Source organism: Lepidochelys kempii, chromosome 10 (genome assembly GCF_965140265.1).
Source record: "Lepidochelys kempii isolate rLepKem1 chromosome 10, rLepKem1.hap2, whole genome shotgun sequence".
Taxonomy (NCBI): Eukaryota; Metazoa; Chordata; order Testudines; family Cheloniidae; genus Lepidochelys; species Lepidochelys kempii.
Genome location: NC_133265.1, coordinates 9,867,967 through 9,880,332, shown reverse-complemented (window position 1 = coordinate 9,880,332; position 12,366 = coordinate 9,867,967). Strand labels below are relative to the sequence as shown.

General features: G+C 44.2%; 2 protein-coding genes across 3 annotated transcripts in view; both read left to right on the top strand.

Moving 5' to 3' along the window:
* The window catches only part of WIPI2 (WD repeat domain, phosphoinositide interacting 2), a 40,055-nt gene extending 31,276 nt beyond the window's left edge, over positions 1 to 8,779 (top strand). For both annotated transcript variants that reach the window (XM_073361931.1, XM_073361930.1), the window contains 3 exons: positions 921 to 1,028; positions 2,208 to 2,338; positions 3,260 to 8,779. In XM_073361931.1, coding sequence (XP_073218032.1) covers positions 921 to 1,028; positions 2,208 to 2,338; positions 3,260 to 3,372 — 352 coding nt within the window. In that variant the 3' untranslated portion in view covers positions 3,373 to 8,779. The remainder of the gene's footprint in view (positions 1 to 920; positions 1,029 to 2,207; positions 2,339 to 3,259) is intronic.
* Positions 8,780 to 10,143: 1,364 nt separating this feature from the next.
* On the top strand, positions 10,144 to 12,084 carry LOC140917858 (uncharacterized). Its single transcript, XM_073361381.1, has 2 exons — positions 10,144 to 10,899; positions 11,485 to 12,084. Exons 1-2 carry the CDS (start codon positions 10,317 to 10,319, stop codon positions 11,997 to 11,999), a joined length of 1,098 nt encoding a protein of 365 aa, XP_073217482.1. The 5' UTR covers positions 10,144 to 10,316; the 3' UTR covers positions 12,000 to 12,084.
* Positions 12,085 to 12,366: the final 282 nt, after the last annotated feature.

Sequence of the window (12,366 nt, the reverse complement as noted above, 5' to 3'; positions counted from 1 at the left end):
GACTGAAACAGAAGGCATAAAGTTTCTTCAGGGATGATTGTGGAACGAATTGCTTTTTAAAGAGGATTTTGTGAGCTTCCAGAAATCCTTCCTGGTGAAGGAAGAATGTTTAAAAACAGACTCAAACCTAAAATATTCATTCCCCATTAGTGCTGAATGAAATGTTAATGCATTTTGATATTAAGTTGTTGTATTAGACAGTCGTGACTATCCAATTCAGAAGACTTTAAGGTGCCAAATCTGGGGTCTGCAATTCCTAAGACAAGCTCTTAAATTTGGGTAAAAGTGTAGTATTTGTGAGTCTTTTTTTAACCGACTACACACATTTTAGTCTTCATTCTGTCTGAACCAAAAGTGGCGCATTTGGCACAGCTATCAAAGCAATAAACTGTGCAGTATTAAATGTGTTTTGTGGGGAATTAATAAATTTGTGCTGATCTACTCAAACTTACAGGTTTCATTTTACATTTAATGACATTTCATCTGATCTCGGAGCTCTCTGCAGACATTAAATAAGCCTCACCTCATGCCTGTGTGGTAGGGAAGTATATCACCATGTTAGATGGTGAAACTGAGTGCCATGCAGTGCCACAGTGAGTGAGTAGCGGAGCTCGTATGCGAACCAGAGGCTTGACTCCTTGTCTCCTTTAGCCATTAGACAACACTGCCTCCACATGTGAGTTAATTGACATGCACGAGACCTACACAAATGGCTCCCTTTAATGTCAGTGGTAGTTTTGTGCCAGATTCCCCTGCATGTTACTTTTGTCATGGGAGCCCTGCATATGTAGCCATTGAACCAGATTTCTTATGAGCTGTAGTGAGGGGAAAGCGATCACTTAGAAACCACAATTTTCTGCTGGTATAACACTCCCATTCCTAAAACTTGGTTTTCTGTGTCCTCTCCTAATCTCTTCTAGAATCCAGAAGATTCCCCGTTTACTGGTGGGAGCTTCTGATGGGTACCTCTATATGTACAACCTGGACCCACAGGAAGGAGGAGAGTGCACACTAATGAAACAGCACAAGTAAGTCCAGATTCGGTCCTACCTGTGTACTTGTCACGTTTGGTTTTCTAATATAACTGGACTGACAAAAATCTTTGTTCCAAAACTCATTTCCTCCTGCTGAACTCAAATCTTAGAGCTCATTTTTGTACTGATATTTTTAAGAGCAGTGGCAGGAGGTGAGTAACCTTTAGAATCTCCTTGCTTCTTCCTTCCTAGTAACTGTTACACTAAGCATCACTTTCATAGCAGAAACTTAATGCTGTCTGATTGCAGTCAAGAATCAATCTGCTGTCAGTCTATACTCCCATCTCCTGCCACGCAGCTGGTGGTTCAGTTACTTTAACAAGAATATGAAACATGACACCTAACACACTTCTTCCATGGATGAGAGAACTTTCCAAAGGTGGGGAAACATCATCCCCATTTTACAAATACAGAAACTGGCTCCTGCACTAATATCTAATGTCATGGGACAGGCTTACTTGTAAGCTACCTTGTCTGTAGGCTGGCCACATGGTCTATTTAGTAGCAGGTCTGTAGAATGGTTTAGGAGAGATCAGGGTTGATAGCATAGCAAGGATTCATAGGTTTTTAAGGCTAGAAGGGCACCCTTATGATTACCTAATCTGACCACCTATATAATGCAGGTCATAGAATTTCACCTAATAATTCCTGCATCAGGGCTATAACATCTTTTTGGGCAAGAGCATATCTTCTGCAAAAAAGTTGAAATCTTGATTTTAAAGACTTCAAGTCATGGGTAATCCACCACATTACTGTGTGAATTGTTCTACTGGGTAATCCTCATTGTTTAAAAAAAATGCATTTCTAGTCTGAATGTATCTAGCCTCTGCTTCCAGCCACTTAACTCGTTATGCCTTTGGCATAATTTAGATGATTTGTCTTCAGTGTTTGTGATGAGAAATGCAGTCCGCCAAATGCTTTCCCTACAATTCTCTGGAAGGCTGACGCCTCTCGGTCACAATGCAAGTGATGTGTGACATTGAAGACTGAGGAACTGATTACAGTGACCAAAGGCATAAAAGATTTTATTAATATTACACATGTATGATTTTTTTTTGCATGCCTAATGTGGAGGTTTTGCACAATTGGTGTGCAGGAGTATTGACTGCAGTTGTATTGGTGATTGTTCCTTGAACCACTTCTGCACATCTAATCTCTTTCTCTGCCCACTAGGCTAGATGGCAGTATGGAGCCAGCCAATGAAATTTTAGAGTCTGCGTCACATGACCGGCCACTCGTAGCACAAACCTATAGTGCTGCTGTGACAAAAGGTACTTATGTGCCTTCATCACCCACAAGACACGGTAAGGCTAATGCTGGAAAACTGGGAGAAGATTATTCTAAAGATGATTCTATCCAAGATGGCTTCTTGTGCTCTTCCAAGTTTTGGCCTTTATCTTCATGACTCTGTAAACCTGTTATGAAGCATTTGTTCTGTTAGTCATAGTGGAAACAGAAGGTAGCTGTTAAGTGACCCTGAGAGCCACTTTGGAAGCTTCACGGGACAGATCGTTTGTCTTTGCTACTTTCTGGGCAGTCTGGACAGAACTGAATATGGAACTGTACTGGGACACCATAGTAATATGTACCTTAGGGTATGATGTTTTGTTAACCTTACGTAGTGTTTGGACAGACTCTTGGTACCGGCTTCTGTGCAGCATTTGGACTGCAGTCCTTTTGTAAGAGTTGCACAAGATACCCCAATATTTCTGTTGCTGTCATGGTGACTTTTGCCACTGTCCCACCAGTCTGACATACAGATTAAATCTGTACTGGCTTGGTGGAGACCAGAATTTGAGTATGTTAGGGTTCCCTAAGTGAGTGGAGACCAGGTATATAGTTAATATAACCAGTATGAGTACCCTCAATTCCTTTGTTGGTGGCACACTGGCAGAAGATTTGGCCATGGAGATGACACATTTCACCGTCCCAGGGTGAATGCTGTGATGATTACAGCAGTGTCGGGGGAGGGGGTCAAGATTGTCAGCCCACCTGCTCAGAACAAGGGAGTGAGCTTTGTTTAAATTTGGAAGCCTGATGATGACCTCATCAGCAAATCGTGGTTTTAAAAAACACTGACTTGTGACAAAGCCAATCGAGAATGGCAATGGTGCTGTTGCAGATAGTGTCTTGTACTTCAGCTTATAAACTTGCATCAGGAGCTTTCTCGCATCCAAGCTCCAATTTTTGCTACTGAACCCCAAACACTATCATTGTTTCTGCAGCCTATACAGAGGATCTGGGTGCAGTGGGTGGAGCTTGCCTGGAAGATGAAACCAATGCGCTACGATTGGACGAAGACAGTGAGCATCCTCCCATGATTCTTCGGACTGACTGAACTTTTGACCTGTGAACTCACTCCTAAAGCTGAGAACACTGGCCTGATGTTTCTTGAGGAATCTCGTGTTATGCTGCTATGAACTTTGGCATGAATTGGGAGAGAGGATGACAGACTCCAAAAACAGTTTTAAACGTTGTAGCTGTAGTCCTAATTCTATACCATTGGAAAAATATATGGTTTCAATTCAGTGGCTTTTAATCTTGCTTATCGATTTTAGCTGTGTGTGGTTTTGCTTTTTTGTTTTTGGACGGGGTTTGTTTTGTTTTTGTTTTGTTGCCAAAACCTGCTCTTTGTGCAGTCCTCAACCTACTAGCTTTGCATGCATTCATGTGCCAAGCAAGCATTGGCGAGAGAAGCCACTTTATAACAAACTAAAGTTTGTATTTTTTTATATATGTATATAATACTTAGCATATATAAGGAAGGAGTGGAAAAGTGGTTCTGGATGCTGAGGCTGGTTCTGCACTGACAAAGGTCCAAATGGTTTCCTGTGCATTGGCTTGCAGGCATGCCTCATGACTGACATGCAACCTTTAAGATGCAATATCCTGTTTCTTGGGTTTCCCCCACCCCTTCCCTGAACCATTTGGTTTAATTAAAATTCCTTCTGAATGTTGCTTATTTGTGGGAGTGTTCTGTTTGTTGGGATGAAAGGCCTGTTTCCTGACTGGAATTTCTTCTGTCCCCAAGAATATGTAATATAGAAAGTGCCTGTACAGGAAAAATCTTAGGGGAAGGAAAGCTAGGAAGGGGTAGACACTTACTGTTGTGGGGTTTTTTTTGTTTTTTTTGGTGTTCATCTATCCTTGCTGTTTTGGAGCTGTCTGTCTTCAAGCCAAGTTAGCCAATATGCTGACTTAGAAGAGGTGTTTCAGGTTAATAACTTGGAAAGCACTTTCTTCCTCCCTCCCTCTGTTAGATCAGTTATGTCCCTGGCAGAGCAGCAATAATCTCTCATTTTATACCTGCTTTAATCCCTCGGAGCAAGGCCAGCATCCTTCCTGCCAAGGACTGGATGGCGATAGCTTCAGAGACTGTCAGCCCTACTTCGTAAATGACCTTAAGGTTTTGCATTGGGAAGATACAATGCTCCCCTCTCCTTTCCTTGTCTCCATCCAATTTGGATCTGAGCATGCTGCCTCAATAATGAAGGTTCAGGAATTATGGAATGCTGATGTAAATATAAATGACTATCCACTTGAGTTCCAGCTTTTGAGAGTTATTAATCTTCTCTCAAGTGTTCCTTGGATAACTAAACTACACTATGTGTTGCCTCCATTTCCACTGGCTTGAGGAGCACTTCTGATGCACTTGAAAGGGATGGTTGTCCTTTTGGCAGCTCTGGAATGACTGTTCTTGAACTGCTGTGACCCTGGCTAGGAGTGAACAAGGTTGGGCAATGCTGCCATCTATTTGTGCCTTTCGCTAAATCTTGGCTATATTAGGTGAGCAAAATGATTACCACAGCATTTGGGTGTGAGTGTTGCTTTCCTTAGACTCTAAGCCTCCTTTCACTTTCAGATAGTGAAACTGATTACCCGTCTCTTGTTCTGGCATCTCTTCAAAACAAACAAACAAACAAAAAACCCCAAACCAATTGGAATAAAAGAGTCATAAGTCTTGAGAGAAAACAGAACCAGGATTTCCTTGAGTGCTCTCACAAATTTAACTTTCCTACCAATCACACAAAACTATGGTGCTGCTTAGATTTAGGATTTGCTACTATGCATGCTGTTGAATAGGGGCATGCAATGGCAGTTTGTCCTCAGAGCTCAACACAGGTAGCTGGGCTTCTGTTTCCTTTAAGGGAGCAGAGGATGGTGGTAGGCCCTGCCAAAGAGTCATATTGTGTACAAACTTACCTATAGTCATGCTGTCATTATAAAATGAACCGCTGTTAGTCAAATCAATTTCCTGGAAGAGAATCTTCACCGTTCTCTCCCAAACCCCAGATCCTTCTCATGTGGTGAGAAAGCATCAGATTTGCCTCTACCCACTTTCTGAGCTCCATACTGTTCTGGATATGTTGAATGGAGCAACTAGTTTGGGCCTCTTCAGTGGTCTCCTCTGAGTGTATTGTGTTCTGAAACATGTTGAAATCTCATTAAGTCTCCGAACTTCAAGCTCTGTCAAAAACTAAGCCCCATGAATAAAATTTGTTACCATTTGTGAACCGCTGCGGGCTATGCTGTGGAATTTATAACTTTAGTGAGGCCTGAAATGCAAGTCTTACAGCAAATACAAGCTCAGCAGGTTTTGTTGGTAGCCGTATAACTACCAAAAGACTTCAAATGTAGTTCTGGTCACGTCCGTTTTGATAACCCATTCGGAGGCTTGGCATAAATTCTAAGCTCCATCAGAAGAGCTTGTAATAAACAGTCATGAGCACCACTGATGTAACATACGTCTGCTAAAGGTACAAGCTTTACAACTTTTGAGTTATAACGGCACCAAAAAATACTTTCCTCCATTTCAATGTAAACTAAGGGAATTTCTTGACTGTTTCCCTTTTAAAAAAAAAAGTGAGTGCTAGTGTACAACACTCTCAAAATACTACACACCTGTCAGGACATTCATAGTTATGGTTCCAACACCAACCTTAGCTCTGCCTCTCTCCTCGTCATCTACCTATAAGCTTGAGACCCCACACATGCTAACTATATTTCCCATAAATGCCATAGACTACCATCTCCACCCATATTCTTCATATGGACAGGTGAATTGCCCACTAGACTCAATACTCCCCCAATTCACCCTTCTGCTCCAGGCTGAAGGCGATAATTTCTAGTATCTTGACTTTCCTGTGCAGTCCAGAGATTATCCTTTCTTGGCCAGCATACCCCTATGGGCCGGAGAGCCCAACCTACCTCACTCACCATCACTGCTGTACCCACCTGTCCACTGGTGGTCAAAGAAGCCACTTTCAAGAGATCTGTCTTTATCCAAACCACTCCACACACCAGCTAGTCACAGATCCTAGAATATGTAATGTCCCTGACTATGGGGATGACTTTCCTCTGTTTCTGCCCCCATGGGAAGGAGCTGGCTTGCATGTAGGCCCTGCTTGGCAACCTCCTTTCTGTCAGGTAAGATGTGACTGCCATATCTCCCACCTGGCCCTATCTCTTAGGTCTGTCACCAGTCATGATGTAAACAATTCAGGTGTTGAGAGAGACTCATTGCATTTCCTCTTCCATCTCCCGTTCAGCCTTGATCTTAAACCGTGCACCAGCAGAAGTGGGAACCTGGCCATTGGTAACTGGCTGCTGACAAATTTAGGAGTTCTCTTCAGCATAGGGCTTAATCCCAGGTGTACAAGGACCTGCCTTATAGTGACAACCCACTCTTCCATCATGTATCCTCATATGACTAAGGAGCGTACTCTTGGAATTCCTGTGCTCCACAGTGCAGGTGGCAAAACCTTTAACTGTGTATTTCCTGAGTTCCTAGTGTGTGTGTGTAGGGTTCATATTCTATTATCACTCTAGTGGGCAATATATTCTTAGCCATAACTTCACCTATTATTTTTTTTAAATACTGCACTTATCAAAGGCTTATTTTTAAAAATAAAGCTTTCTGGGGGACAAGTGTCAGTATGGGGTAAAACGTATAACCAAAGATGGCCTGCTGTGGGGGCGGGGGGGGAGAAATGTGCGTAGACTTGGAATTCTAAACTCAGGTGTTGCTAGGTTCTGGTGTTCCTAGTTAGAGGGGCTGCATTTCAGATACATTCTGTTAATGTGTCCATAGATAGCAAGTATGGTTGTTCTGTGGCTGCCTTGAGATCGGTCAGTTCTTGTAATTTTTCTCTTGCTTATTTTTTTTGTTGAGTTATGAACCAGGAGATGTTGCATGCTTTGGACTCGCCCCACAGCATTGTTTCTGCAGGAACAGTAGGTAAATCTAGCACTTAAAAGGTAACTGGGCATGGCAGAGAGGGGAAGTGAGCATTGTGGAACCATGTGAGGAAATGGCAGGAGGTTCGTAAAAACTGCTGCTTTTTTCCTAAAGTCCCAATTCAGCCAGGCACTGAAGCACATGAGTAGTCCCAATGAAATCAGTTAGGCTCAAACTTAAGCACCTTGCTGAATTGGGGCTTCGCTGAGGAATTTCTTAGGGCTAATATCCCAGGGCTAAATTTCCATAAAGGAGTAGGAAAAAGCTATAGCCTTCTTAACTGCCTCAAATTGCAAATGAACATCAGTTGAGTACAAACCTGAAGCTGTTTCCTTAAGTATAGTAACAGGAGTTTCCAGCTGAAAGGAAGTTGTTTACAGCTAATAATTTTTTAAAAAGGCAGACCAATGGGAGAACTACCACCACTTAATTCAGCCAGAGACCTAGGATTGCGATTCTGATCAGCAGAACTTTTTTCTACTGGGAATCTCACTCTGCTTCCTGTGTTCTAATAATGGCATCTGCACAAAAGAGAACGTGTAATAAGGCTTTAGAATTTCTTTCCTAGAGGGTCACCTCAGGTGCTCAGCATAGCTTTCTCTCGTATGCAGACCAGTTGCTGCTGTCCGCGGGAACAATCATGTCCTCCCACCCCCAAAGGCATTGTCTGTGGTCCTCCTCACTGCACTGCACTTGAACAACTCAAAAACCCTGCCCTGCTTTGAAAGTTTTACCCCTTTCAGTTAAAACCCAACTGTAAGGAGTGCAGTAAAGTTTTGATTTGACCTAGTAGCACTAGAGGTCAAGACTAAAATGTCTTCTCTGAGCAAGCATAATTCTTCATGTTTCTGGGAGTTATGCCATATGTTGAAAGGAGATTAGACCCTTAAAATGCTAATGCGGCTCAGGAAAGTGCTCACAGGCAAGAGAGTCTGGCTCCTGGTGTGTGAATAACTCACTTCAAATTGCAATTTCACAATTGAAGGCACTTAGCAAATTTTCATTTATGCATCTTTAATACTTAACTGGCACAATCCATCTCTGTAAAATAGCGGACAACAGGTCTTCACTCCGGCTTGCAAGTAGCTACTTTTCCATGTGCATTGTGGGTGTCTTGACTCTTCTGTTGATCATACGGTTGCGGTAATTGCACATTAGTCCTTACTTCCTTTGTACAGAATTTGATTAATTTGTGGGTGGGTGGGGAATTTGGTAGTAACTAGTGTGGGGAATCAAATCCCAATCCCCAGCTCCTGAATTGAATGGAGTCAGTCTTCTCAACCCTTTCCACCCAATCAAATCTTTCCCTTTCAGATTTCCTTCCTTACCTGGAGGAAGCTGCATCCTGCAGTGCTAATATGCTTCTGTTCAATGTCTGTATAAATAAATGGAAAAATCTGTTCACCAATAACATTCCACACTATCAAGTGTCCAGCTCTTATTGCTAGCCCATTGCTGTTCAAATTTTATAATTGCATAAGAAATTAAACCTGTGTTGTGATATGTATTTTGTGTCTGCCTTATTCATTTGCTGCATGAAACTGGGGTCTGTTAGCTATAGATGACTTTGTACAAAAGAGAAGAGCACTAGTTTGGGTAGAGCTGTAGCTGATAAAGCTACAGCCAACTCTGTGCCATGTTCTGCTGTCAAGGGACACAGTCAGTGTTAGTTTTACCTCTTACAAAACATTGCAAAGATCATTGTGAAACAGTGCAAGGACACCTGGCAACTTTCACCTCCTGGCAGTTTTCTGAATACTTTTCTTCTCCCCAGCTTTCCTCAGCAAGAAGAATCTGGCATGGCTGGCTTGTGATGGTGAGACATCCTCAGACCCAATTTTCTGCTCCCCCCTCACTGGTTTCACACAAGGACCTTTGTGTGTGTAAGGGCAAGAGGCAGTTCTGGCTGCTCTTCCCTTCCAACCTTGGACCCTACACATTTAACTTGAGAAATTCCTAACTGGCTGCCTTTGCTGAATGAGAAATGGTTACATGCTGGCATCCAGCCAAACTGCGGGAGCTGCAGTGCCTCCCTTGCACAGTTAAACACGAAACAGACGGAGCCTGGAGAAAAGCGGGCTCTTGGCCTTCTGGAGGAGTCTTGGATTGCTGATGCTATGTTGATCCATGAGTCTAGGGTGGGAAATGGACTATATAGAGCGCGCTGTCCAAACACACACACAGAAACCAGGGAAAAGTAGCTTTCTGTTTTGTTTTAACAATCTGCAGTAATGTGTGTGCATACTGTCCATTTTAATACACAAACGCTCTTCCTTTTTAGGTTTCAGAGTAGCAGCCGTGTTAGTCTGTATCCGCAAAAAGAAAAGGAGGACTTGTGGCACCTTAGAGACTAACCAATTTATTTGAACATAAGCTTTCGTGAGCTACAGCTCCCTTCATCGGATGCATACTGTGGAAGTATGCAGTATGCATCCGATGAAGGGAGCTGTAGCTCACGAAAGCTTATGTTCAAATAAATTGGTTAGTCTCTAAGGTGCCACAAGTCCTCCTTTTCTTCCTTTTTTTTAGAGTCCTAATTATGTGTAGTCCTCTTCCACCCCCACCAAAATTCTGTGCCTAGTCCTATCCTGCGGGGAAAGCTAGAAATAAGAACACTGGATACAATAGCATTAAAAGGGTGGCTTCTCTAAGGCATTCTGTCTGAGTGGACTGGGGTGTGTTACTTAGCCCTGGTCTACACTAGGACTTTAGGTCGAATTTAGCAACGTTAAATCAATTTAAACCTGCACCCGTCCACACAGTGAAGCCCTTTATTTCGACTTAAAGGGCTCTTAAAATCGATTTCCTTACTCCACCCCCTGACAAGTGGATTAGCGCTTAAATCGACGTTCCCGGCTCGAATTTGGGGTACTGTGGACACAATTCGATGGTATTGGCCTCCGGGAGCTATCCCAGAGTGCTCCATTCTGACCGCTCTGGACAGCACTCTCAACTCAGATGGACTGGCCAGGTAGACAGGAAAAGAACCGCAAACTTTTGAATCTCATTTCCTGTTTGGCCAGCGTGGCAAGCTGCAGGTGACCATGCAGAGCTCATCAGCACAGGTGACCATGATGGAGTCCCAGAATCGCAAAAGAGCTCCAGCATGGACCGAACGGGAGGTACGGGATCTGATCGCTGTTTGGGGAGAGGAATCCGTGCTATCAGAACTCCGTTCCAGTTTTCGAAATGCCAAAACCTTTGTCAAAATCTCCCAGGGCATGAAGGACAGAGGCCATAACAGGGACCCGAAGCAGTGCCGCGTGAAACTGAAGGAGCTGAGGCAAGCCTACCAGAAAACCAGAGAGGCGAACAGCCGCTCTGGGTCAGAGCCCCAAACATGCCGCTTCTATGATGAGCTGCATGCCATTTTAGGGGGTTCAGCCACCACTACCCCAGCCGTGTTGTTTGACTCCTTCAATGGAGATGGAGGCAATACGGAAGCAGGTTTTGGGGACGAAGAAGATGAGGAGGAGGAGGAGGTTGTAGATAGCTCACAGCAAGCAAGCGGAGAAACCGGTTTTCCCGACAGCCAGGAACTGTTTCTCACCCTAGACCTGGAGCCAGTACCCCCCGAACGCACCCAAGGCTGCCTCCTGGACCCAGCAGGCGGAGAAGGGACCTCTGGTGAGTGTACCTTTTAAAATGCTATACATGGTTTAAAAGCAAGCATGTGAAAGGATTACTTTGCCCTGGCATTTGCGGTTCTCCTAGATGTAGTCCTAAAGCCTTTGCAAAAGGTTTCTGGGGAGGGCAGCCTTATTTCGTCCTTCATGGTAGGACACTTTACCATTCCAGGCCAGTAACACGTACTCGGGAATCACTGTAGAACAAAGCATTGCAGTGTATGTTTGCTGGCATTCAACCAAAATCCGTTCTTTATCTCTCTATGTTATCCTCAGGAAAGTGAGATATAATTCATGGTCACCTGGTTGAAATAGAGTGCTTTTCTTCAGGGACACTCAGAGGTGCCCGTTCCTGCTGGGCTGTTTGCCTGTGGCTGAACAGAAATGTTCCCCGCTGTTAGCCACAGGGAGGGGGGAAGGTTGAGGGGGTAGTCACGCGGTGGAAGGAGGCAAAATGCGACCTTGTAACGAAAGCACATGTGCTATGTATGTAATGTTAACAGCAAGGTTTACCCTGAAAGAGTGTAGCGACTGTTTTATAAAATGTGTCTCTTTAAATACCGCTGTCCCTTTTTTTCTCCACCAGCTGCATGTGTTTCAATGATCACAGGATCTTCTCCTTCCCAGAGGCTAGTGAAGCTTAGAAAGAAAAAAAAACGCACTCGCGATGAAATGTTCTCCGAGCTCATGCTGTCCTCCCACACTGACAGAGCACAGACGAATGCGTGGAGGCAAATAATGTCAGAGTGCAGGAAAGCACAAAATGACCGGGAGGAGAGGTGGCGGGCTGAAGAGAGTAAGTGGCGGGCTGAAGACAGGGCTGAAGCTCAAATGTGGCGGCAGCGTGATGAGAGGAGGCAGGATTCAATGCTGAGGCTGCTGCAGGACCAAACCAGAATGCTCCAGTGTATGGTTGAGCTGCAGCAAAGGCAGCTGGAGCACAGACTGCCACTGCTGCCCCTCTGTAACCAACCGCCCTCCTCCCCAAGTTCCATAGCCTCCACACCCAGACGCCCAAGAACGCGGTGGGGGGGGCCTCCGGCCAACCAGCCACTCCACCACAGAGGATTGCCCAAAAAAAAGAAGGCTGTCATTCAATAAATTTTAAAGTTGTAAACTTTTAAAGTGCTGTGCTTAAAGTGCTGTGTGGCATTTTCCTTCCCTCCTCCACCACCCCTCCTGGGATACCTTGGTAGTCATCTCCCTATTTGTGTGATGAATGAATAACGAATGCATGACTGTGAAGCAGCAATGACTTTATTGCCTCTGCAAGCGGTGATTAAAGGGAGGAGGGGAGGGTGGTTAGCTTACAGGGAAGTAGAGTGAACCAAGGGGCTGGGGGTTTCATCAAGGAGAAACAAACAGAACTTTCACACCGTAGCCTGGCCAGTCATGAAACTGGTTTTCAAAGCTTCTCTGATGCGTACCGCGCCCTCCTGTGCTCTTCTAACCACCCTGGTGTCTGGCT